The sequence below is a fragment of the Myotis yumanensis genome, unplaced genomic scaffold (genome assembly GCF_028538775.1).
Source record: "Myotis yumanensis isolate MYYU_CA2020_CCGP unplaced genomic scaffold, mMyoYum1.0.hap1 SCAF_14, whole genome shotgun sequence".
Lineage (NCBI taxonomy): Eukaryota > Metazoa > Chordata > Mammalia > Chiroptera > Vespertilionidae > Myotis > Myotis yumanensis.
In genome coordinates, this window is record NW_027223765.1 from 44,078,155 (window position 1) to 44,104,613 (window position 26,459).

General features: G+C 40.8%; 1 protein-coding gene across 5 annotated transcripts in view; it reads right to left on the minus strand.

Annotated features, from left to right (window-relative positions):
* DNAH12 (dynein axonemal heavy chain 12) overlaps positions 1–26,459 on the minus strand; it is a 239,044-nt gene that overhangs the window by 15,427 nt on the left and 197,158 nt on the right. For all 5 annotated transcript variants that reach the window (XM_070390826.1, XM_070390827.1, XM_070390825.1 and 2 more), the window contains 8 exons: positions 23,726–23,898; positions 22,427–22,567; positions 18,019–18,177; positions 17,709–17,853; positions 6,492–6,642; positions 6,027–6,280; positions 5,675–5,815; positions 73–210 (listed from right to left, as the gene is read on the minus strand). In XM_070390826.1, coding sequence (XP_070246927.1) covers positions 73–210; positions 5,675–5,815; positions 6,027–6,280; positions 6,492–6,642; positions 17,709–17,853; positions 18,019–18,177; positions 22,427–22,567; positions 23,726–23,898 — 1,302 coding nt within the window. The remainder of the gene's footprint in view (positions 1–72; positions 211–5,674; positions 5,816–6,026; positions 6,281–6,491; positions 6,643–17,708; positions 17,854–18,018; positions 18,178–22,426; positions 22,568–23,725; positions 23,899–26,459) is intronic.

A 26,459-nucleotide genomic window follows, 5' to 3' on the forward strand; every position in this document is an offset into this window, starting at 1 on the left:
ATTAAGTTTTTCTAAGCAAAGGGCCTGATACACAGTTATCCTCCATTAGTGTTAGTTCCTTTCTAATTTTACCTGCAGTTGTCGAATACTGATGCGTAAGTCTGATTCATTAAATCCATATGGAATATTCCAACCAAGAGGACCAAATTTCTTTCTCTCTTGTACGAGGGCATGAAAGAAACAAACTCCAAACAGCAACTTCTCCCATGCCTTTAATATAAAAATTATATAACAAGAAAAAAATTCTGATCAGATTTTCTTCAGTCAGTGATCTTTTCAATTGTAAGATTCTGTGATCATATATCACTAAAAACTTCTACTTAAAAAGTATTAATTTTGTGACTTAATACCTCCAAAGCTAGACAAACTGCAATAATATTAAAATTCATTAAAATGTAATGACTCTACCATTTACCAAAGTATTGGCTAATAATACCTTGGTATTGTTCATAAGTATTTATAACTTCAATACTTAACTGTTATCCTATAGACTCATTGGCACATGCTTGAGATTACTAGTGCAGGAGAATATATAACTATTATCCTACTAGAGGCCCGATGTATGAAAATTTGTGCAAGAGTAGGCCTTCTTTCCCCCCACCTGCTGGCACCAGCTTCCCTCTGGCACCGGGGACCCAGGCTACTTCCCTCCTCTGGCCACTCGCAGGCACCTGGGACCCAGGCTGGCTTCCCTCTGGCTCCAGCTTTGTCAGTAAGAACATCGGAATGATGGCCAGAAGATGTCTGGTCTAATTAGCATATTACCCTTTAATCATTATCTTACCTAATAATAGACAAACATGCAAATTGACTGTACCTTCGCTACACCTTAAGCCACGCCCACCAGCCAATCAGAGAGACTATATGCAAATAAATCCAACCAAGATGGCAGCCGGCAGCCATGGAGCTGGAGCAAGCAGGAGGTGTGGGTGCCCCAATGATGGAAGAAGCCAAGCTTCCCGGCCAGCTGCTGCCTCCTTTCAAGGCAACAAAGTTTCAATTATGGAAGGTAAATAAACCCTAGATACCTGCTTCCAGCCGCCATGGCCACGAAGCTGGAGTGAGCAGGAGGCTTGGTTGCTCCAGTGATGGAAGAAGCCAAGCTTCCTGGCCGGCTGCTGCCTCCTCTCAAGGCAACAAAGTTTCAATTATATAAGGTAAATAAACCCCAGATACCTGCTTCTAGTCGCCATGGCCACGGAGCTGGAGCGAATAAAAAAAAAAAGGAAAGGCTGGGAGCTTCGGTCGCCGGGGGGCTTGGTCAGTCTGAAAACAGCCCTCAGCCCCTCACCCAGGCTGGCCAGGCACCCCAGTGGGGACCCCCACCCTGAAGGGGGGTTTGGAAGCCTGAAAATAGCCATCAGCCCCTCACCCAGGCTGGCTAGGCACTCCAGTGGGGACCCCCACCCTGAAGGGGGTATGAGCAGCCTGAAAACAGCCATCAGCCCTTCACACAGGCTGGCCAAACCCCCATGGGGTGAGTGTCCCCACTGGGGGGCTTGACCAACCTGCAAACAGCCATCAGCCCCTCACCCAGGCTGGCCAGGCACCCCAGCAGGATCCCCACCCTGATCCAGGACACCCTTCAGGGCAAACCAGTCGGCCCCCACCCGTGCACCAGGCCTCTATTCTATATGATAAAAGGGTAATATGCAATTTGACCCTAACAGCAGAATGACTGGGAATGACTGGTCACTATGACACACACTGACCACCAGGGGGCAGATGCTCAATGCAGGAGCTGCCCTCTGGTGGTTAGTACGCTACCACAGGGGGAGCTCTGCTCATCCACAAGCCAGGCTGATGGCTGCCAGCACAGCGGTGGTGGCGGGAGCCTCTCTTGCCTCCTCAGCAGCACTAAGGATGTCCGACTGCAGCTTAGGTCTGCTCCCTGCTGGCAAATGGACATCCCCCAAGGGCTGCTGGGCTGCCAGAGGGATGTCTGACTGCCAGCTTGGGCCCGATCCCCCAGGGAGCAGGTCTAAGTCAGCAGGTGGACATCCTCCGAGGGGTCCCAGACTGCGAGAGGGCATAGGCCGAGCTGAGGGACCCCCCGAGTGCACAAATTTTTGTGCACCGGGCCTCTAGTAGATATAATAAAAGCATAATATGCAAATTGTGCCCTTGACTGGGAGTTCTTCTGGGAGTTCGACCAGAGGTCGGGGCCTGCTGGGGGAAGGAAGGGAGGCCCTGGTCAGCATCAGGCAGTGGGGAGAAGGGAGGGAGTACTCAGCTGGCCTCTGCCAGCCTCTAGGGACCCTACCAGTGCACGAATTTCATGCATTGGGCCTCTAGTGTTGTGAAAAAATACCAATATATAGTTTCTGATTTTGTGACTTTCCATTTGGAGATCATTTTTGGAAAACATTGTTTATTTACTTTCTCCATGGTATCTTCACATGCATGTCACATGGGCCTCTCACTAAGCCTGTGATAGAACTCTGGAGGATGGCCTCCCATCCCTTTGAGATGCCTGCAAGTAAATTTCAAGTATGCTACACCGTCTGTATTTTAAGTTAGGCCACCTCAAACTTAGCTCCAAATGCCGTAAAAATCCATCCAGCTATTTTCATGTGACATGGTAGTAGAAATTGTTTCTGTAATATTAAAATGAAAGTATACCATGGCTTAACTGAATAGCTGTATTCTTGAAATGTTGTACATAAACCAAAGTTTATTTTACATATACTAGATGAATGCTGTGGTGACACATTTAATAGGGGAAAACCTTTTGTCAATGAGAGCAATCAACTAATTTAGGTGTATTCTCCACATATTTTCACATAATAGATTTCTTGAGGTGACCATTCATATATTCTAAAAACACTCTTAAATATATATAATCCTTTTCTGAAGGCAGCATTCCCCTACACCCCATATGTGTTTTTTTCCAACTGATCTCTGAATTACATTTTCCAGGGTACATCTTGTGACTAAACCCAAGGTGGCAGCAGGCTAATATCATAATCTACCTAAAGATGATATCATCAACCCGGCATCAGTGAGATCTGCCTTTTGTCTTGTTTTCTATGATGTGGTGCTGGTTTGTGTTGATTCATCCAAATTCCTTAGCAATGCATATAAGAAATTTTCACAGTCTTGTCCCTATATTCTTTCCCACTCTTATCTCCCATCAGTCTAGCCAAAATAAGCTACTTGTTGTTCTTTCAACAGCTTTGTCATAATTCTGTGCCTTTAGGCATACTTCCTGTGCCTACTTCAAATGTCACTTTCTCCAAGAAGTTTTCCTCAATCACACAGAAGTGGGAAGAGACAGAGTGATCTGGGTACCAAATCCCACCTCTAACACTTGTGAGCTATATGACTTAGACACTTTATTTGATTTGCCTGAGTTTCCTTATTTAAAAAATAAGGTTGTTTATATATATATATATATATATATATATATATGTATATATATATATATATATATATATATTATAGAGTTATAAGGCTTGTATATTCCTGCTGGAGTTCAATAAATATTTGTTTCCTTTCTCCCCTCCTTTCTTTGTCCTCCCATAGTTCATAATACAACCATGGCAGTGGTTTTCAAACTAGTTAACATCTGAATTTCCTTTGTTATTTGTTTGTTTATACCAGTTCCTGAGCTCCACTTTGAGGGTCACTGACATCTGTAACTTTAATATGGCCTGAGGTTTACAGGGATTATGCTTAAGCTTGCCTTGCATATATTTCCCTTGACTAGGATGTAAGCTCCATGAAGACAGAGATTTTGATATATTTATAATGTTCATTACCAGTTCCTAGAAGAGTGTCTTATACCTAATGTACTCAAGAAATATTTATTGGATAGATAAATTGATGAGTGGATGGAAATTCATAAATGTATCCTTGCCCTTAAGGGGCACACAGCTGGTTATAGGAGACAGATATATAAACTGACAAATAACTAATATGTTATCATTGCTAGATAATTTAAATGGCCAAGATGTCAATTTAACTGTGATTATAAAGATCATATTTACTTTTAATAGCTAAATGATGATAGTTCAAATTATTGCTGGCCCAATGGTCATAAATTAGTCTTATCAAAGGGCATCCCAGTTATTTCTGGGAACCTCCAAAGGAGTTTCATTATGTGCCTACAAAAAACTCCCAGTCAGCTACAGAAACCCTAGGGCAATGGTTCTCAAAGTGTGCTTCCAGGACCATCAATATCAGCATCACCTAGAGATGCATTTTTTTTAAGCTCTACCCCAAAACAACTGAGTCATAAAATCTGGCAGTGGGGCCCTGCCAGATGAATGTGATGCACATTGAAAACCAATTGTCACAGGGCAACCACACTCTTTTTCTTCTGTTACCCTAGCTCCCACTTGTTTTTACTACCAGAACAGTTGCTTGGTGAATAAAAATGATGATACATGGCTAGGGTGCTATCTTTGGATGTTGTACTAATCTCAAAACTTGATGTGCCAATGTTGCTTGCTCAATGATGTAATATAGAGAGTGCTGCTTTTCCAACTCAGTACCATTCTTTATTTGGGTCATCTAAGCCTCAAAGCAGCTCAACTTGTGTTTGGAATCTTTAAAAATTTCCCTTCTCTGCTTCTGGCTCTCTCCTCTAATTGCAAAAGCTCAGACCCTGAGTGGGAATCAGACACCACACCTCCATTCTTTTCATAGCTAAAACTACCAAGTTTCCTCTTTTTCTTCCAGAGTTACAAACAAAATCATCATTCAGAACTAGGGCACACAGAAAGTATCAATAAGCAGAAACAAACTAGTTTGCATCCAAATTCAATCCTTTACCTTCAATATCATTATTTTTCTCACTCTAATAAGCAAATATGATATACAGCATGCATGTATTGGAGGTGAGGGCAGGGGATTTCCCCTAGTACTGATGTTTTCTTCCATGTGGAGAAAGTTCAATTAAGGTAATACTCCTGAATTTTCTCCTTCCTTGTACTCATTCAGGAGAGGGGAGTGACCTATCTGATCAGTAAATTTTGGAAAAGTTAACCAGATATGCTTTGCTCAGCTTCTCCCTTTTCTCTTTTAGAAGCAAGCTTTCTGCAGGAGGGAATTTTTCTGTTTCTTTGGGTGGATAAGTCTGCTTAATTCTGGGTTCAGTAATATGAAGCCCATTTGTTCACAAACTATATCTTCCAACTTAGTCTACATCAGTAATTAAGGTTATAATTTGATTCCCATGCACTTATACTTTTCCCTGTTTCTTAATTGGTAAGAATTCAGGCATAGAAAGGAGTACTATTTATTGGGACTCCTCGAGTATCCAATACCATATGCAAAACTGTTTTACATGGATACATTGAAAAGCATTATTAATACATCAAAACATTACTGCTAAAATTTAAGTTCCATGAAGGCAGATTTTTTGGGATTGTCTATTTTATTCTCATTGTTTCATATCTTGTACCTAGGACAGTACCTTACACACATATTTGTTGAATGAATAAATGATGTAAACTAGATAGCTATTCTTGGGTCTTAATCAAATACGCTATTGGGCTTTGGTTTAAAAACTAAGATAAAATAAACTATTGGGAAAAAATGAACAAGATAGGTACAATTTCTGTCTTCTTAGAAAATGCCTAACATTTAATATTCTTAAATTAAATATTTATATTTCTATATTCTATCAGTATAAAAACATATTTTAAAAGTTCCAGAAGCTGAATATTACCAACTCCTTTCCACGGCATCCATTAAAAAAATGATGATCAGAAATTGGATCAGTGAGATATGATTGGAGGAGATTTAGCCGAAGACCCGTAGGAGGTTCATTAGTCATTTTCACTCCGTTTTGTAGAATTGTTACGGGGAACTAAGACAAAATAAAACAGAGAGCATTACTCAAAACAACCAGCTTGAGTCCTAAAAATGCATGCACCAGTGAATTAAAAATAGGTATAAAAGAGGACTTCAGAAATGTTTCTCTTTAAACCTCTTAAAGTTAAGCATTTAGAGCGTGACTAAGATACACATGTAACAGATAATTAAATAAGTGTACTGAACTCCATAGGAAATAATCATACTTTTGGAGATGGATAACTTGTAAGCCAAAGCCTAAAGGATGAGTTACAGACATCAGGGGAAAAATCTTCACATATTTTTTCCAACATGGGCATCCAGGAGACAGCAAGGTGACAATTCTGTAGGCAAACCCAAGTTCCTTCTTCTATTGCTGCTTTAATCATTTTTGTTGCAATTGGTCCTTGTCCCTGTCCCAGTGAAATAGCTTGAAATTTATTTCCAGTCATAGCTTTATCATTTGCAAATTTCAGCAGGCCTAAGGGGGCACAAAAAAATGGTTTCACTGCTTACTCTAAAATTATAAAATATGGCTTATGTTTTTAGTAATAGGTATTTAATTAAAAAATTCTAATTACCTTTCCTTATAAGTACTGGATTTACTAACTGACTTACAGTCATATAAAAGTGGATATTAAGTATGATGATTTATTTATAATTTCTTTAAAGTTGATAGCATATACACTTACTGGCCATGGGATCTGCTCCAGGAGATAGCACAAAAATTAAGGGAATAGTGCAATTTGAATCCCAGTAACTCTTTGTCAAATCAAATGGTGGAGGCTCTACAAACTTTTTCCCCAGTTTGTCAGTTACATAATTTGTTATAGCTGGAGTTATCTGTTAAAGAAAGAAAAGTTATGATTTTTAGAGTAATTTTTATTTCACCTACCATCTTTATTACTGAAAACCAACAAAGAGTGAAATATGAGTTTAATGGCCAAGAAAAGCACCCAGCGTATCACAGACAATGCATAATTTATCTAATACATAAAAAGTGTTTATAAATTGATTAAATAAGACTAACAATCCAAAAGAAAAATGGGCAAAGAACATGAACAGTTTACAGAAAATGAAATAGAAATTGATCTTAAATATATGAAGAGATATTCAACCTCATTCAGTATAACAGAGACCACAATTGTCCCCCTTCTTTGTCTCCTTTTGGCAATAGAACCTCAAGTTTTCCCAACCTTTTTTCCCCAGCTATATGTGGTCATGTACTAAGTTTTGGCCAGACAAATACAAGTAGAAATTATGAGTGGAGCTTCCAGATCAGTTAATCTAATAAAAGACAAACATGCAAATTGACTGTACCTTCACCATGCCTTAAGCCATGCCCACAAGCCAGTCAGAGTGACTATATGCAAGTTAACCCAACCAAGATGGCGGCTGGCAGCCACGGAGCTGGAGCAAGCAGGAGGCTTGGTTGCTCCAGTGATGGAGGAAGCCAAGCTTCCCGCCTGCCACAGCTGGCTCTGAGTTCCACTGAAGGCAACAAAGTTTCAATTATAGAAGGTAAATAAATCCCAGAATAAAAAAAAAAGAAATAAAGGAGAGGCTGGGAGCTTCCGTCGCCAGGGGGGCTTGGCCAGCCTGAAAACGGCCCTCAGCTCCTCACCCAGACTGGCCAGGCAGCCCAGTGGGGAACCCCCACCCTAAAGGGGGTGTGGCCAGCCTGAAAACAGCCATCAGCCCCTCACCCAGGCTGGCCAAACCTCCATGGGGTGAGGGTCCAGACAGGGGGGGCTTGACCAGCCTGCAAACAGCCATCAGCCTCTCACCCAGGCTGGCCAGGCACCCCAGTGGGGACCCCCACCCTGAAGGGGGTGTGACCAGCCTGCAAACAGCCATCAGCCCCTCACCCAGGCTGGCCAGGCACACCAGCGGGACCCCACCCTGAAGGGGGTGTGACCAGCTGCAAAGAGTCATCAGCCCCTCACCCAGTCTGGTTAGGCATCCCAGCGGGACCCCCACCCTGATCCGGGACACCCTTCAGGGCAAACCAGCTGGCCCCCACCCATGCACCAAGACTCTATCCTAGATAATAAAAAGGTAATATGCAAACTGACCCTAACAGCAGAAAGACTGGGAATGGCTGGTCACTATGACACACACTGACCACCAGGGGGCAGACGCTCAATGCAGGAGCTGCCCCTGGTGGTCAGTGCGCTCCCACATGGGGAGCTCTGCTCAACCACAAGCCAGGCTGATGGCTGCCAGTACAGCGGTAGTGGTGGGAGCCTCTCCCGCCTCCTCAGCAACGCTAAGGATGTCCGACTGCAACTTAGGACTGCTCCCCGCTGGCAAGTGGACATCCCTTGAGGGTTCCCAGGCTGCCAGAGGGATGTCTGATTGCCAGCTTAGGCCAAATCCCCGGGGGAGCGGGCCTTAGGCAGCAAGTGGTCATCCCCTGAGGGGTCCCAGACTGCAAGAGGACACAGGCCGGGCTGAGAGACCCTCCCCACCTGAGTGCACAAATTTTTGTGCACTGGGCCTCTAGTATTTTCATAGGGAAGCTCTCTCTTCAACAGATGTAATGTTCATGAGCCAGCCTCATCTTGCTGATGAGGTCCACACTGTATGGGGCTTCTCTAGCATGAGAGAAGGAACTTGAATCTCTGGATGATCTCAAGACCAGAGCTGGCCTGCCAGCCCTCAAGCATTTGCTCTGGGCTGTTTGGAGAGAGAGAAATTAATTTTCATTTTATTTAAGCTGCTGTATTTTTGGTCTCTGTTACAGCAGCTTAGTATACTCATAAAATACAAATTATAACTATACTTAGGTACCATTATAACTATACTTAGATACCATTTCCATTGATCAGATTGTATATAAATGGGACAAAAATAGCCTCTGTGTATTCACTCCTAGATTGTTTATTTCTTTACGCAAGCTGAAACCTGTTAGGTCAAAAGCTCACTAGCACCAAACTCAAATTTTTATGTATTCAGTTGTTTTAAACATAGCCCAAATAATCAGCTTTTTAGCCACTTAGAGCCTACCTACATGTTGGGCTTTGCACTGAACATCTACTAATCATCTATCTATACTAATAAAAGGGTAATATGCTAATTAGACCAGGAGATCTTCCAGGAGACCTTCTAGACAAAGCCATGGTGGCAGGGCCCAGGCAGAGGCGGTTAGGGGCGATCAGACCAGGAGGGGAAAACAGTTGGGGGTGATCAGGCCGGTGAGGGGGCAGTTGGGGGAGAGCAAGCAGGCAGGGGGGGCAGTTGGGGGCAAGCAGGCTGGCAGTGGGGGGCAGTTGAGGGTGAGCAGGCCGGTAGGGGTGGGCAGTTGGGAGCCATGAGACCAGCAGGGAGGGCAGCTGGGGGCCATGAGGCTAGCAGGGGAGGGCAGTTGAGAGCAAGAAGGCTGGTAGGCAGAGTGGTTAGGGGCAATCAGGCAGGCAGGTAGGTGAGCGGTTAGGAGCCAGCAGTCCTGGATTGTGAGAGAGATGTCTGACTGCCGGTTTAGGCCCGGGCCTAAACCGGCAGTCAGACATCCCCCAAGGGGTCCCAGATTGAGAGGGTAAGGCTGGGCTGAGGGACATGCACCCCCCATGCATGAATTTCGTGCACCTGGCCATTCGTATATATATAAAAGCCTAAGTGACCATTATGACCAGTCGACCGGTAGCTATGACGTGCACTGACCACCAGTGGGCAGACGCTCAAAGCAGGAGCTGCCCCTTGGTGATCAGTGCACTCCCACAGCAGTAGCACTGCTAAGCCAGAAGCCAGGCTCACGGCTGGTGATCGCAACTGAGGCGGCATGAGCCTCTTCCACCTCTGCAGCAGCACTACTTAGCGGCGGCAGGCACAGCGGGGACAGGATGAGTGGTTCCTTCTCAGCCCACCTGCTGCTTCGTGCACTGCTACGTCCCTCAGGGGATGTTGGACTGCTGGTTGCCTGTGAGGATCAGGTCAAATTCAACATCTGACATCCTCTGTGGGGTCCCAGATTGTGAGAGGATGCAGGCCAGGCTGAGGGACCACACAGGTGCACGAATCTGTGCACCGGGCCTCTGGTAGATAAATAAGCTCCAGGACATTAAGACTCCAATTGCTTTCAGAGCTCTGATACTGAGATTCCCACCAACCATTGATGTTAGGCAACATTACCTAGACACCACATGAGCCCCCTCTCCCTTGGGAGTTTTCTTGACTCCCCCTCTCCCCTCTTAGAATAGTGACATCTTCCCAACCACACCCACTACTCCAAGCATTTTGACAGACTCCTGCTGTGAGAGACTTCTCCTTTCCTAACATGTAAACCTGTCAAAGCATCATCCAATGAAGTTCATGTGGGCTACTGCCATCTCATGGTCATATCTTTTTCCTTGATCAGCCCCCTCAATTCCTCAGTCCCTCTGCATAGCTTGTCAAAAGATTGGAAACATATTGTGTGGGCAAAAGTATAGATAAACGGATATTTTCATTCACTGCTGCAGAAGACTAATCTTGTTTAACATTCATGGAGGGCTATTTGGCAATATCTATAAAATTACAAGTAGGTAAATCCACTTACCCAGCAATTTTATTCCCAGGACTTTATTCTGAGAGAGAGTTACAGATGTGAGAAATAACTTTAAATATATATATTGATTTCAGAGAGGAAGGGAGGGGGAGAGAGATAGAAACATCAATGATAAGAGATAATCAAGCTACAAGGAAGGAAAAACCAAGATGGCGGCATAGGTAAACACCGGAAATTGCTGCCTCGCACAACAACTTCAAAAATACAACAAAAAGACAAAACGGACATCATCCAGAATCACAGGAAGGCTGGCCGGGTGGAAATTCTACAACTAGAAGGAAAGAGAAAAGCACACTGAGACTCAGAGGAGGTGCGGTGTGGAAGTAAAGTGCAGAGGTACAGAGGCTCACGCGAAAAGGGCTGGCAGCTGAGGACGCGGTTGTCTTTTTCAATCAGGAGGGAGACACAAGCTCCCGACTGCTCTGAACACCAGTTCCGGGCTAGTCTCTGGGGACCCAGACTCATACCGGGAGAAACTGGACTGTCTGTCATTGGGCAGAACTCGAGGGCGGCTTTCTCTCAGAGGTGCCTGCAGCGATTACTGTGGAACAGTGAGACCTGGGTCCTCTTAGGGCAGGGCTCAGGATCAGCCATAGCTGTTTGCTCTGCCCTGTTGATTCCCTGAGACCCTGCCCCACCCAAGCTGTGCGCAGAGGCTTTTGCATATGAAAGGCTTGGCCCTTTGCAATCTAAAATTACCTAACTAACTGGAGCTGGGTCAGAGAGACCCAGAACATCCAAAAGAAACCCCAAGGCCCCACAGCAGCTTGCATTGCTTCTCAGCTGGGCCTCATCTAGGCACCTTCAAACTCCAAACAAAGAAAAGGAATCTGCAGATCTCTCCGTAGCTCCTGCTGGGTAGCCTCAGGAAGAGGCTAAATTAGCACCTCCTTAGAGATCCAAGAGCGAGTATACCCAATGGTCAGAGTGGGACCATCCAGATTACAACTCCTCAGATCCATAAGGGACACACTCAGGGGGGCAGATTCAGTGAACACCAAAGCCCCACTGAAGCAAGTCTTGCCCCAGAAGGGTGTCTCAAGCACAGAAGTTCTCCCACCATAACCACAGCTGATTCTCACAGTCAATTGGCCTGGAGGTCAATTCTTCCCAGTGATACCTACAACAATCAAGGCTTAACTACAAGACTGTGCACAAAGCCCACAAAGGGGTGCACCAAGAGTGTCCACCTCAGGTAACTGGGGAGGCTGAGCCACTGGGCCCTATAGGACACCTAGCACACAAAGCCACTCTACCAATACAGGGAAGCATAAAAAATGTGGAGACAAAGAAAAAGGTCACAAATGACAGAAATGGAGGAAAGCAAACTACTGGATATAGATTTCAAAACCACAGTTATAAGGTTTTTCAAGAATTTTCTAGAAACCGCCGATAAATTTAGTCAGACCCTCAAGGATATGAAAAAGGACCAACTAGAAATTAAGCATACACTGACTGAAATAAAAAATATTATACAGAGACCCAACAGCAGACTAGAGGATCCCAATAATCAAGTCGAAGATTTGAAATACGAAGAAGCAAACAACGCCCAACTGGAAAAACAAAAAGAAAAAAGAATCCAAAAATATGAAGATAGTGTAAGGAGCCTCTGGGATAACTTCAAGCGTACCAACATCCGAATTATAGGGGTGCCAGAAGAAGAGAGAGAGAGAGCAAGATATTAAAAACCTATTTGAAGAAATAATGGCAGAAAACTTCCCCTACCTGGTGAAAGAAATAGACTTACAAGTCCAGGATGCGCAGAGAACCCCAAACAAAAGGAATCCAAAGAGGACCACACCAAGACACATCATAATTAAAATGCCAAGAGCAAAAGACAAAGATAGAATCTTAAAAGCAGCAAGAGAAAAACAGTCAGTTACCTACAAGGGAGTACCCATCCGACTGTCAGCTGATTTCTCAACAGAAACTATGCAGGCTAGAAGGGAGTGGCAAGAAATATTCAAAGTGATGAATGCCAAGAACCTACAACCAAGATTACTTTATCCAGCAAAGCTATCATTCAGAATTGAAGGTCAGATAAAGAGCTTCACGGATAAGGAAAAGCTAAAGGAGTTCATCACCACTAAACCAGTATTATATGAAATGCTCAAAGGTATCCTTTAAGAAGATAAATAATTTGATGAACAGAATAAACTGGTGAATATAATAGAATCAGGGACATGGAAAGGGAGTGGACTGACAATTCTCAAGGGGGAAGGGGAGTGGGGGGTGTAGGAAGAGACTGGACAAAAATCATACACCTATGGATGAGGACAACGGCAGGGGTAAGGGCAGAAGGTGGAGTGGGAACTGGCTGGAGGGGAGCTATGGGGGAAAAAAGAGGAACAACTGTAATAATCTGAACAATAAAGATTTAATTAAAACATAAATAAATAAATTTTTTTTAAAAGCTACAAGGAAGTAACTGAAGGAGATTATCCTAAATGAAGATTATGTAGCTTAAGCATGATTGTTCATAGTTAAGGTGATTAACTACCGGCTTGGCACTTAGTGTACTTCAAAATTTTGAGCAACACTTTTTTAAAAATCTTTAACAATCTAGATAAAAATACATTAAGCTCATTATTTAAAGTAGACATAATTATTTTCCAGATTATAAAAATCACTGATATTTAGCAGAAGTGTGTTTTTGGTTGGTTGAAAGAATCATCCAATTATAAGTATAAAATCTAAATCATCATGGAGAAACGGATATAATTTTTGTTTTCTTTTTATTTCAATATTGAATTTTTCAAAACACAAGATTTTCTATAGGATGGTTGCTTGGTAAATCTAATTGCATAGTTTATTCAATAATTTTGAATAATAACTATGTTTTACTTAATTGTCTGTTACTATGAAAAGAATGATCTATAATTGATTCTTCATTATAATTAAATTGCCTTTGTTCCATTTTTCAAGTTTAACATTGCCTCAGACAATTGGACAGGTATCTGTTGAGAAACTAGCTGACTACATTCTGGTGAAAACAACCTTTGGTTTTTCCTTAGCTTGGGATGGAATATCTGCAATTTACCTCAAAATATCTGAGGAGCTTAAAGGGAAATCATGTGGCCTATGTGGAAACTACAATGGCATTCAATCTGATGATTTCATCATTCAACAAGGTAAGGGGAGCACAATAAATGTGCGGATACTTTTGAGGTCTTTCTTCGTCACCAGTCAAGCTGTTTGTACCCAGAAGGGTACAACTTGTCCTAGGTTGGGTAAAATTAGTAGCTATAACTTGTCTGTTTTAGAAATTTTAAGTGCAGTTTGAATGGAAAAAAAAATATTTGTGTCATGCTTGAAAACCATTATTTATTTTATATTTGCAAAATTAAGATACAGGACTTACTCATGTAACAAATATTAATTGAGCATGTACTTCATGTCAGGCACTGTTTTAAGAGCTTGGAATGCATCAGTGAATAAAACAAAGACTCCTTCCTTTTTGGAACTTACATTTTAGTGATTCAAATCCATTGGAGAAAAATTATTCACTTTTGGACAAAAGCTATTTTGCATCCAGTCTTAATAGGAATAAAACAAATGACTGCCAAATAATAGTTTTGCAAAGATATTTAAATGTGAACAGTATTGTAAAAGTTGAGTAACTTGAAATTGTTTTTTTACAAATAATGATGTCTCTATCATTTATCTATTTATTCAAAGTCATGAAACTAATCTCTGTAAATTATTAAAAATGTGTTCTCTTATACTTTGGTTACTAGTGTGTACTGGCAATGAATAAGAGTCTCACAGGACACAATCATGATTTAGGTCCACATGGAGAGGTGTAATAAAAAAGAGTACTGTTCTTAGTACCAGTAAAAAAAAAAATAATAAGAGATAATCATTGATCGGCTGCCTCCTGCATGCCCCCTACTGGGGAATGAGCCTGTAATCCAGCATGCGCCCTGATCAGGAATCGAACCCTGACCTCCTGGCTCAAAGGTCAACCCTCAACCACTGAGCCACATCGTCTGGGCAGAAATAACATTTGAATAAGGTTGTTCATTACAGCATTTTTATAGTAGGTAATATATAAATATTGTAAAGATTTACAATAGGTACTGGTTAAAGAAATTATGGTTTATTCATATAATGGAATGCCATGCATTGTAAAGAAGAATGAGAACATTTTTAATGAACTGATAGGGAAAATAAAAATATGTAAAACAGTGAATGCTACCATTTGTATTAAAAATAAATGGAGTCCAGCTAGAGTGGCTCAGTTGGTTGAGCATCATGCCATAAACCAAAAGGTTGCCAGATCAACTCCCGGTCAGGGCACATACCTGGGCTGTGGGTTCTATCCCAGGTTGAGATGTGTATGGAAGGCAACTGATAGATGTTTCTCTCTCACATTGATGTTTCTCTCTCTTTCTCCCTTCCTCTCTTTAGGCATGTCCTCAGGTGAGGATTAAATAAACAAAAATAAATGGGAGTTACATGTATGCATATTTATCCTATCTAATAAAAGACAAAAAGGGTAATTGACTGTACCTTGGCTATGCTGCCCATTGGCTAATCAGGGCTATATGCAAATTAACCGCCAACAAAGATGGCGGCCGGCAGCCATGCAGCTGAAGCGAGCAGGAGGCTTGCTTGCTCCAGTGATGGAGGAAGCCAAGGTTCCCCACCTTCTGTGGCCCAGCTCTGAGCTGAAAGCAACTAAGTTTCAATTATAGAAGCTAAACAAATCCCAGATACCTGCTTTCAGCTGGCGGTGGCCACAGAGCTGGAGCGGGCCCTTAGCTCCAGTGATGGCAACATAGTTTCAATTATAGAAGTTAAACAAACCCCAGAATAAAAAAAAAAGAAAAAAGAAAGAGAGGCTGGGAGCTTCCGTTTCCGGCCAGCCTGAAAACGGCCCTCAGCCCCTCACCCAGACTGGCCAGGCACCCCAGTGGGGGACCCCCCCCCTAAAGGAGGTGTGGCCAGCCTGAAAACAGCCATCAGCCCCTCATCCAGGCTGGCCAGGCACCCAACCGGGATCCCCACCCTGATCCGGGACACCCTTCAGGGCAAAGCAGCCGGCCTCCACCCATGCACCAGGCCTCTATCCTGTATAGTAAAAGGGTAATATGCAAACTGACCCTAACAGCAGAAAGACTTGGAATGACTGGTCACTATGACACACACTGACCACCAGGGGGCAGACGCTCAATGCAGAAGCTGCCCTCTGGTGGTCAGTGTGCTCCCACATGGGAGAGCTCTGCTCAGCCACAAGCCAGGCTGATGGATGCCAGTATAGCGGTGGTGGTGGGAGCCTCTCCTGCTTCCTCAGCAGCACTAAGGATGTCTGACTGCAGCTTAGGTCTGCTCCCCACTGTGAAGTGGACATTTCCCAGGGCTGCCGGGCTGCCAGAGGGATGTCTGACTGCCAGCTTAGGGCCATTCCTCCCGGGAGCAGGCCTAAGCCAGCAGATGGTCATCCCCCGAGGGGTCTCAGACTGTGAGAGGGCACAGGCCGGGCTGAGGGGACCCCGCCAAGTTCACAAATTTTTGTGCACCGGGCCTCTTGTATGTGCATAAAAGGATAACAAAGAGCAGATGACATTAATTGCCTGAGGGGAAGGGTGTTGAATAAGTCAGAGATGAAGACTGGAGGTACACTTTTCATTGTATTCATATATCCATGTGATTCAAAATAGTGTTTCAGTTTTGAACCACAGGAATATGTTACTTACTTATAAATTACATTAAAATTAAATAACAATAAAAATGCTATTCATTAAGAAGATAAGAACGGAATGGCAGAAAAGAGGTCTGATTAGTTGAGGTAAGAAGACTATCAAAGTGTACTTTTGTCATTATTCTACATGGTACTGAAAAGCCACTAAAGGTTTTTCAAAAAGGAGTTCACAATGATTTAGCAGGTTTTTATTTCTTCCTTTAATAATTTCCCATGAACAACGATGAAATCTTTTTAAATCTTTTACCATTAATACCAATTACAGTTTTTACCTAGCACAGTAGATTTTCAATATACCTTTTAAGGAAGGGACACAGAGACCCTGCTTCCAGTAAAGGCCCCAGAAGGGCTACACTTAAGAAGTTGAAGTTAAATTATCCATTGAGTACAAGCTATTCTCTACACCTGCCCTAACAAATCTTAAAACAATATTTGAAAGGAAAAATCTGAATTCAAGTAATTGAACTATGTAACTAAAGGGGTTGGCAAACTCTTTTCTATAGAATGCTAGATAATATTTTAGGATTTGTGGGCCACAATTCAAAGCATCAAAAATGTCCATCATCTAGTGAAGCATTTCTGAACTTCCCAAAAAGCAGTAAAATGTAATATAAATTCAAAAGTAAAATAATTAAAATAAGCAGATCTAGAAATGATGGAATTAGCAGTCAAAGATTTAAAAACTGTTATTATAACTGTGTTTAAGTATTTAAAGGAAAACATGAACACAATGTAAAGAGAGACAGAATCCTATATAATAAAGAGCTAATATACTAATTAGGCTGAACAGCAGAATGACCATCCGGACAACCTTCTGGACAAAGCTGGGGCTGCGAGGGTCTTCGAGGGCTGGCTGAGGCAGCTGAGGTTCTGAGGGCCAATGGGGCTGCAAGGACTGAGTCCCTTGCACACATTTCGTGCATCAGGCCTCTAGTGTATATAGATAGATAGATAGATAGATAGATAGATAGATAGATAGATAGATATGAACTTTCTAGAGATGAAACATATAGAAGTTGAATCAAAAAATTAATTGGATGGGATTAATAACAGATTAGATGCTACAAAAGAAGAAATCAGCAAACTTAAAAGATAGCAATCGAGCCCAGCTGGGTATGGCTCAGTGATTGAGCATTGACCTATGAACCAGGAGGAGGTCATGATTCGATTCCCGGTCCAGGGCACATACCCAAGTTTTGGGCTCAATCCCCAGTGGGGGTAGAAGGGGGGGGGGGTGCAGGAGGCAGCCGATAGATGATTGTCACTCCTCATTGATCTTTCTCTCCTCTCCCTTCCTCTCTGAAATCAATAAAAATATATTTTTAAAAAGATAGCAATATAAACTATCCAAACTGAAGCACAATGATACAAAAGATTTAAAAATAATTAACAGAGTATCAGTCATCTATGATATAATATCAAGCAGTCTAATGTACATTTAATTAGAATAATGGGTGGGGTGGCTAAAAATATTTGAAAAAATAACTGCCAAAACCTTATCAAGTTGAAGAAGACTGTAGATCTATAGTTTAAAGGAGCTCCATGAACCCTTTTGAGCATCTGAAATAAGGGTTAAAGAACCAAATAACAATAACTTTAAACCTAGTACTTAAAAACGCCAAATTATCTGGTTCCAAATGGGACATATTTGTCTTTTACCTTATCGGGTCTTAAGCACCGAAGAATTATTATTTTCTGTAGTTCATTTAGCGTCTGATTCATTGGTTCTGGTAAAACAGCATTGTGTGGCTCTTTACTGTCATATATTTTCTGCCATTCATCTATATATGTACAAAAATGTGACCTAAAGGAAAAAAGCTTAATAGTTATTCTTTCATTGGGAAAAATTTAAAGAGAGATTGTTGAGCAAGGAGATGAATCAAGACAGCTATAGAACCATTTAAAAATCACTAGATTACAAATTTATCTATCACTATTCAATGCTAAATCATCAAGTTTAAACAATTACCTGAGTCCTTGGAAGGCAGGAAATTCACTAGCACGACAAATTTCCTCCCAGCTTTTATCCTGTAACCATGTTGGATCAGGATTTTTCTCAGCACTCTTAAGACTCACTCCTCCAGTTAAAAGAAACATAAGTTCCTGGTAGTCGATCTCTTTCTTTGCCCTGTATTCCCCAAAACAAGGACTGTTGTAAATTGTTGATTTTAAAATTGAATAAATTTCTGCTTCTATAACTTGGATAAAATAAACAGAAGTGACTTCCCTGACTACTGTAAACAATTAGAAAACTGAAAAAAAAAAATGAAACAACTGTTTTTGGAAATTATACAATAGGCAGTACAGGACTGAGATCCCTTAAAAAAAGGGAGACAAAAAAGGTGATTCTTAGGATTTCCTCAGCATCTGCCTGGATACACATTCCAGACCACAATGCAGAGAGCAGATGAAGCTCTGAGCTCGGCAGTATTGCTGAGCTGAAGAGATCTCTATCAGGGTCAAGAAAGGCTGAGGTGACTGGAATATGTGGGCAAAATACCAGAGAGGAGGCAGATACATGGAAAGGAAGCTTTGGAAACCTGCCTACGTTTACTAAATTCTAAGTTGTGTGTGAGTAGGTAAAACTCCAGGAGACCTGGCAACGAATTTCTGGGAAGCTGTAGACTGAACAGCACCAGAGCTCACACAGAACTAGAAATGAGTTTTTGCCAACTCGAGTTGAATCTTTATTCACACCAGAGGAATTCAGTTCAACATCAGAGGGATCACACCTTAGTAGTGAAGCTAACATAGCCTTAGAATAAAACTGCCTTCAGAAAGCTAAAAACAAGCCTTGAAAAGATAAAACTAATCCAGTAGTAATTTAATTGACTGAAAAAGTAAAGTCTAATGCTCTTTAAAGGAATACAAAAAACTCAGCATTGATCAATGTAAAATTCACAACATCCATAAGCAGGAGAAAAATGAGTCAATATGTACATAGAAGAGATAGTGATGATATAACAAGAAGACAAAAATGTTAAAAGAGCTATTATAAATATACTGAAGGAGATAAAATGAAACATAAAGATAATGAGGAGAGCAATACAGTAAACCTCAAACCTCAATTTAATGGATTTGAGATTCAACGGACAAAATTTCCAGTCTGTATGTCATATGTGAAAATTAATACCCTGTTATTTTAAAATGCTTTTAACCAAACTTTGCTTATAATCAACAGGTTATTTTTTGTTATTAATTCACTGTTATTCTTAACAAATTTTAGTGAATAGGCCATATATTGGAAAAAACATTATAGTACTTCTGTCAACATAAATAAATATTACATATCTACAATATAGTCTATATATTTAAATCCAAGAGTCACCGCTCATAAACATCCGGGAATGATTAGCATGTGATCACACTCATGGTGTGACTTTCTGTAGCAGTTTCTTTCTTCCATTTTTTTTTTTTGATCCTTAAAAAGGATATTTTTCCATTATTTTTAGAGAGAGTGGAAGGGAAGGGGAGAGAGAGAGAGAAATATTGATTGATGTGAGAGACACACATTGATAGGTTGCCTCCTACATGTGGCCCTGGCGCTGGAGATGGAGCCTGCAACCAAGGTACATGCCCTTGACTGGAATCGAACCCAAGACCCTTCAGTCCGAAGGCCAAGGCTCTATCCACTGAACCAAACGAGCTAGTGCTTGCGGCAGTTTTAACGCTTGCTAGCAGATGTTTCAAAGTGCACTAAACCACATAGTTTTTTTTAAAAAAATATTTTTATTGATTTCAGAGAGGAAGGGAGAGGGAGAGAGAGACAGAAACATCAACAATGAGAGAGACTCATTGATCAGTTGCCTCCTGCATGCCCCCCACTGGGGATGGAGCCCGCAACCCAGGCATGCGTCCTGACCTGGAATTGAGCCGTGACCTCCTGGTTCATAGGTCGACACTCAACCACTGACACTCAATCACTAAGCCACTGTGGCCAGGCCATATATACTTACTTTTAATTACACAAATGTGTCTGCATAAGTAAAAACAGGTAAACTAATTTGTCAGTTTTTTAACATATACATTCAAAAAATCTACTTTATTATATAATGGACTTTTGGCTTTAATGGATACCCCCTCACCCAAATTAGTCCATTATATTGAGGTTTACTGTATAGAAAATAACCAAATACTGTTAGGCACATTCTCTACCTTTCCCCTGCACTCCATTATGCCCTGCTTGTGATTCTCGCCATCCCAGTTGTTTTTCTATTAGTCTCATTTCAGGTTTTGCAAGCCATGACAATGGCTTTCAGTTTCCAGTAAACTGCCTCACCCAGTTTCCAGTGGACCACGCAGAGTTGGCCCCTTCCTGAACCTCCCGCCTCTCATGAAGATCCTACTCTCCCTACTCTTATACCAATATTCAGGTCTCAGCCTGCTGTGAGAGAATGGAGTAACACTAGAGGCCCGGTGCATCAAATTTGTGCATGGGTAGGGTCCCTAGGCCTGGCCGGTGATCAGGGCTGATCTGCGGGGCGACTGGTGGGGCGACCGGGGGTAGGGGGGTCCCCACTGGCACCCGCCTTGGCTGGCCTGGGGCCTGCGGGCTGGGGGCAGGTCCTGTGTTGAGCGTCTGCCTCTGGTGGTCAGTGCACGTCATAGTGACTGGTTGTTTCACTTGTTGTTCCACTGTTCAGTTGATTTGCATATTAGGCTTTTATTATATAGGATTTCTTAAACTCTCACAACATTGCCTGCCCTGGCTCCTGTTGGTGCATACCTAATAAATGACATTTCTAGTCATAAAAAATACAAAATCTAAAAAATTTAACTGATTCCCTTTCCCTCAGATGTACAGAACTTGAGAGGATTCATTACTAGTAGACCTACACTATAAGTTTCAGGTAAATGGAAATTTGGATATACAAAAAGAATACAAAGCTCCAGATATGGTAAATATATGGGTAAACATAAATGGCTTTTTTTCTTTTTAAGTATCCTTAAAAGATAATAGATTATTTAAAGCACAAAATAACAATGTATTGTGAGATTTATAACACATGTACAAGTAAAATATATGACATTACATATATAGTTTTACCTGAGATAGACAGTGAAAAGTTAAAAAGTGCACTATAATCCTAAAGAAATCACTGAAAGAATAAAACAAAAACCATAGCTAGTAAATCAACAAAGAAGATAAAATCAAATAATAAAAAATATGCAATTAAAAGAAAAGCAGAAAATGAGGAAATGTGGAACAAAGAACAGATGAGCAAAACAGAAAACAAATTGTAAGATGATAGATTTAAACATAATCTATTATCTCATTGAATGAAAATGGTCTAAGCAATTTCCCTAAAGTTAGTAATTATCATATTGGATAAAACAAGTAAGACCTAACTACGTGCTGTCTACAGAAATACAGTTTAAGTATAAAGGTACAAATAGCTTAAACATATAACCCAGTCGGTGTGGCTCAGTGGTTGAGCATGGACCCATGAACTATGAGGTCACAGTTTGATTCCTAAATGAGGCACATGCCAGGGTGTGGGCTTGATCCCCACTAGGGGGCTTGCAGGAGGCAGCCAATCAATAATTCTTTCTCATCATTTGATGTTTCTATCTCTCCCTCTCCCTTCCTCTCTGAACTCAATAAAAAAATATTTTTTAAAAAGTATGCAAAATATATATACCATGCTATCAGTATTCAAAATAAAGCTGGAGAGTCTATACTAAAAGTATATTTCAGAGCAAAGGGCATTACCAGGGATTTTTTTTTTTAAAGGCCAAGTCAATTCATTAAGAGGATATGACAGTCCTAAATATCCAATAATAGGATCAAAACACATAGCACTATTGACAGAACAAGGAAAAATCTCTGTAGAAATTCCAAACCTTTCTCAATAACTGCTTAAATAGGTAGACAGAAAATCAATAAGGATATAGAAGATATATAGACCAGCTTGACCTTCTTGCCTTTTTAGAAATTCCATCTCAGAACAGTAAAATACACATGCTTTGCAAGAGTACATAAACATTCAAAAAGAGACCACCTTCTGGGCCATACAATGTCTCATTGATAAAATTTCTAGAATAGGAAAAACTATGGAGACAGAAAGCAGACTAGTAGTGAGGGCTTGGTGCGTGGCAGGAACCGGGTTGAGGTGGGGAGTAGGGGGAAAAGAAGGGGGACACCTGTAATACTCTCAACAATAAAGATTTTTTAAAAAAGAATTTATTGAACTGTACATGAATGTTTTATAAATGTTCTGTGTGATCTAAAATTTAAAAATCAAATAAACATAAAAACACTAATACTATTATAGAGAAATAATACAGGTAAAATCATGAATTAAGCACAGCAGTCATCTTTAGATATTAGGTATTCCGAGCAGGCTTTTAAAACAAAGAAAAAGCAAGTAACTTACAGAAGGAGATTCGCACATAACAAAAAGGAAAACAACAGCTTGTCCTTCTCAAATAGCGATCGGCATATATTACAATATAAGTTGTATGTGAAGTGGTCATTTAAATATCGGAGGCGCTTTTCCAAGATTTTTGATCTGTTACTAAAAGGTTTTTAAAAAGAAAAATATGTTTAGTCAAACAAAACTAAGATAAAAGTAAGTAAAATATGAATTAACATGCAAGTTGTTTTTATTTTACCAAAGTACCCACTGTTAAAAATATACTAGACATACACACACACACACACACACACACGTGTATGTAAAACTGATGAAATCTGAATAAGCTCTCTGAATTGTATCAATAAATTTCCTGGTTGTGATATCTATAATAATAAAAGTATAATATGCTAATTAGACTGGATGATCTTCCGGGCGAAGCCGGGGCTGCGAGGGAAGCCCGAGTCCCGAGTGCCAGAGGGAAGCCAGTGCTGGCAGCCAGGGGAAGGAAGGCCTACTCTTGCACGAATTTTGTGCATTGGGCCTCTAGTTGTACTATAGTTATGCAAGATGTTACAATTGGAGAAACAAGGTGAAGGGTATAGGAACCTTCCTGTACAATTTTTGTGTGTGTACAACTTCTTGTAAATCTTTATGCAAAAAAATAGGGTATAATTCTATGAAATATGGTTTAACCATCTCTATTTTCAAAATTTTAAATTTCATATTGTACTCTAAATGACTGGAAACAATCAGTTAATTAAAACACACACCTACTGAATCTTTAAAAATTTATTTTTAAAAATTTATTTCAGAGAGGAAGGGAGAGAGAGAAACATCAATGTTGGGAGAGAATCATTGATTGGCTGCCTCCTGCATGCCCTCCACCACAGGGGATGGAGTCTGCAACCCGAGCATGTGCCCTGACTAGGAATTAAACAGAATTGAACCATGACCTCCTGGTTCATAGGTCCATGCTCAACTGCTGAGCCACGCCGGCCAGGCCCTAATGAATCTTTATTAGTGTGAGGATCTATGCTGGGGATGGAACTGTATGAGACAAAGAATTATAGCCGGGCCATATATTTAAGAGAGAGAAAAACAAGACTAAAGCTAATCCCTTTACGTCTAAATCTTGTGTAAATGTGAAACAAGACTAAAAATAGAAAAGCTTGCTCTTTCTTTCTTCCTTTCATTCACTTTTCCATATTTTTAAATGTTCCACATGAATATTACATATTACACAAGTAATAAAAAAGAAATGGAAAGGATGGTGAAAATCCAACCTAGAGAGTATGAATGAGGCTAGAGAAAGTTTACCTGTCATGAATAGAGTTGATATAAAGGTTCACGAACCAGCTAAGAGAGTACTGGTACATAGGATCAATGTTAGCCAGGTCTGCAATGCTAAAGAATAATACTGATGAATGTTTAGCAATAGGTCTATATCCTTCTCGAGACTCTGCTATTTTGAGTTCTGTTTTTTCTGCAATCTAGAAGAGGAAAATCAAAATAAAAATGTGTTTTAATTATATTTCTCATGTGATTAAGTTTATAGTTTTAAAAAAAGCCACTTAACTCAATGACAAAATTATAGAAGCATAGTTTACAAGAAAGGCTTTTATTATGCTAAAAGCTAGAAAGGAAAAAAAGGAAGGGAAGGGAAGGGAAGGGAAGGGAAGGGAAGGGAAGGGAAGGGAAGGGAAGGGAAGGGAAGGAAAGGGAAGGGAAAGGAAGGGAAGGGGCAAAAAGAGAAAGAAAGGAAAGAAAGAACTATGGAGGGAGGGAAGAAGACCAGAGGTTTATAGATTAAAATTGTGATAACTCACCAACCATCTCTTATTTGAGAAATACCACAGCTGTCAATCTTTGCTTATTTTTTTGCCTGAATCTTACATGTGTCTACTACAGTCATTCACCCTCTTTAAGTAGGTCAGAGACAGAGAAGGAGAGGGAGAAAGAGAGATAGAGAGAAAGTGTGGATGTTTAAGGTGCCAACACATACGTGTACCAGAACCCAGCACAAAGTTTGGGGCAGAGTAGGTATTCAGAAATATTTGTTGGCTGATGGTTTTATACATTAAGAATACTTTTTGTCAACTAGCTTCTGATATGTTTAACTTTTCTAGACTAATAGGGGTGTAGATATTCAACTCCAAAAGAGAAAAATTTCTCCAAGATAACAGCTCTTCAATTGACAACTCAATCTGATAGGTTAATATTCTACAGGAAAAATGTGTAGAATATTTTTACAACCCATTTTCCCTCTTTGGAAATACTAGCCACAGACTCTGTTCAATAAGTATGCCTATGTAGTCATGTTTATATTGAACTAGAGGCCTTGTACACAACATTCATGCACTTGGGCAGGGGGGTCCCTCAGCCCAGCCTGCACCCTCTCACAGTCCGGGACCCCTCGCCAGACATCCCCCAGGGGTCCTTAGCTGCTGCGGAGGTGGGAGAGGCTCCCATCACCACCACTGTGCTTATCAGCCATGAGCCCGGCTTTTGGCTGAGCGATGCTTCCCCTCTGGGAGCACACTGACCACCAAGAGGCAGCTCCTGCATTGAGCGTCAGCCCCCTGGTGGTCAGTGCACATCATAGCGACCAGTCGTTTGGCTGTTAGGTCGATTTGCATATTAGCCTTTTATTATATAGGATGATCCCATTTGTAGCTGATTCAATCAGGTGGCATGAATAGAATAAAGCCCAAAATAAGTTAAGCAATTTTCTCTCCAAATGTTTCACCCTTTATGAGCCTCAGAAAATGAAGTCAGGTGGTACTGGGCATCAGTGCTAAAAGGTAATGGGACCAAAGTCGTTTTCTATAGGCCAGATAAATGTAGGAGGAAACAGACACAAAAGTTTTACAGAAGAAATTGGTCTTCAAGTGGAATAGAGAGAACAACACAAATTAGAGAGAGGGGAAGAGACAGAGATCATAGAAACTCAATGCTTCCCATTTATTCCTGAGTCTTGTACATACTTTGTATAATTGGGAAAATAAAATATCCTCTTGCATATTTTTAATTTGAGCTAATTTGAGTGGGTTTCTCTTTCTTGCAAACAAACTTTCCCTAAAATTACACAGTATTAACCACAATTAAAAGTAAGTTTTAAACCTCAATTTTGACTATAAAAGAGTAAAACAAAGTGATCAACAATGGAAATTAATGACATTTTACATAAGAGAGCATAATCTTAGTATTCCCATTTAAACCTGTTATTTAAAACATATTTTTTCATCCATCAGGGGACCCAGCCAGAAAGACATGATTTCTTAAATTTCTTTCTCTTTGTAAGATAAAATTCTGGAACCAATAAATACTTATATCTCCTTCCCTCTTGGAATCTTAATAGGAAATAAACTGATAAATTCTTCTTATTCTTTCTCCCCTTTGAACAAACAGTGTAGTGAGGAGACAATAAGTTGGTTCTGCTTTGATGGACAGGGAAAGAAGGGAGACATTATAGAATACCTCAGCCATGGTCCCCATGGGGAACTGCCATAGGATATTACTTTAAGATAGTATTCTTTTGGCTCTTCTAAAATAAAAACAAGCAAAAACCCCCACAAAACCTCAAAAACAACAATAAAGAAAAACAGTATATCTGAACTGACAGTCATTACCATCACTGTCACACAAAACTAAACCCATCACAAGGGAAAGTGTGCCTAAGTCTTTTAATAAGTCCTCTAGATTAGAGGTGCATGGGGTAGGAAACAGCAGAAGAGTACTGAACAATTAGTGCAATTTCTATTTAGGTTTAAAAATTTTTTAAAGTTATCCTAATATTAAGATGTGCTTGATTCATTGGGTGGGCCAAGGAGGATCAAAAGTAAATCAATAACGTTAGCCTATAGAAGTCATTCCGTAATATCATTTTATTGTGTGAACTTGGGCATCAACTAGTGTTTCTGGACCAGCCGTGGGCAAACTACGGCCCATGGGCCGGATCCGGCCCGTTTGAAATGAATAAAACTAAAAAAAAAAAAGGCCATACCCTTTTATGTAATGATGTTTACTTTGAATTTATATTAGTTCACACAAA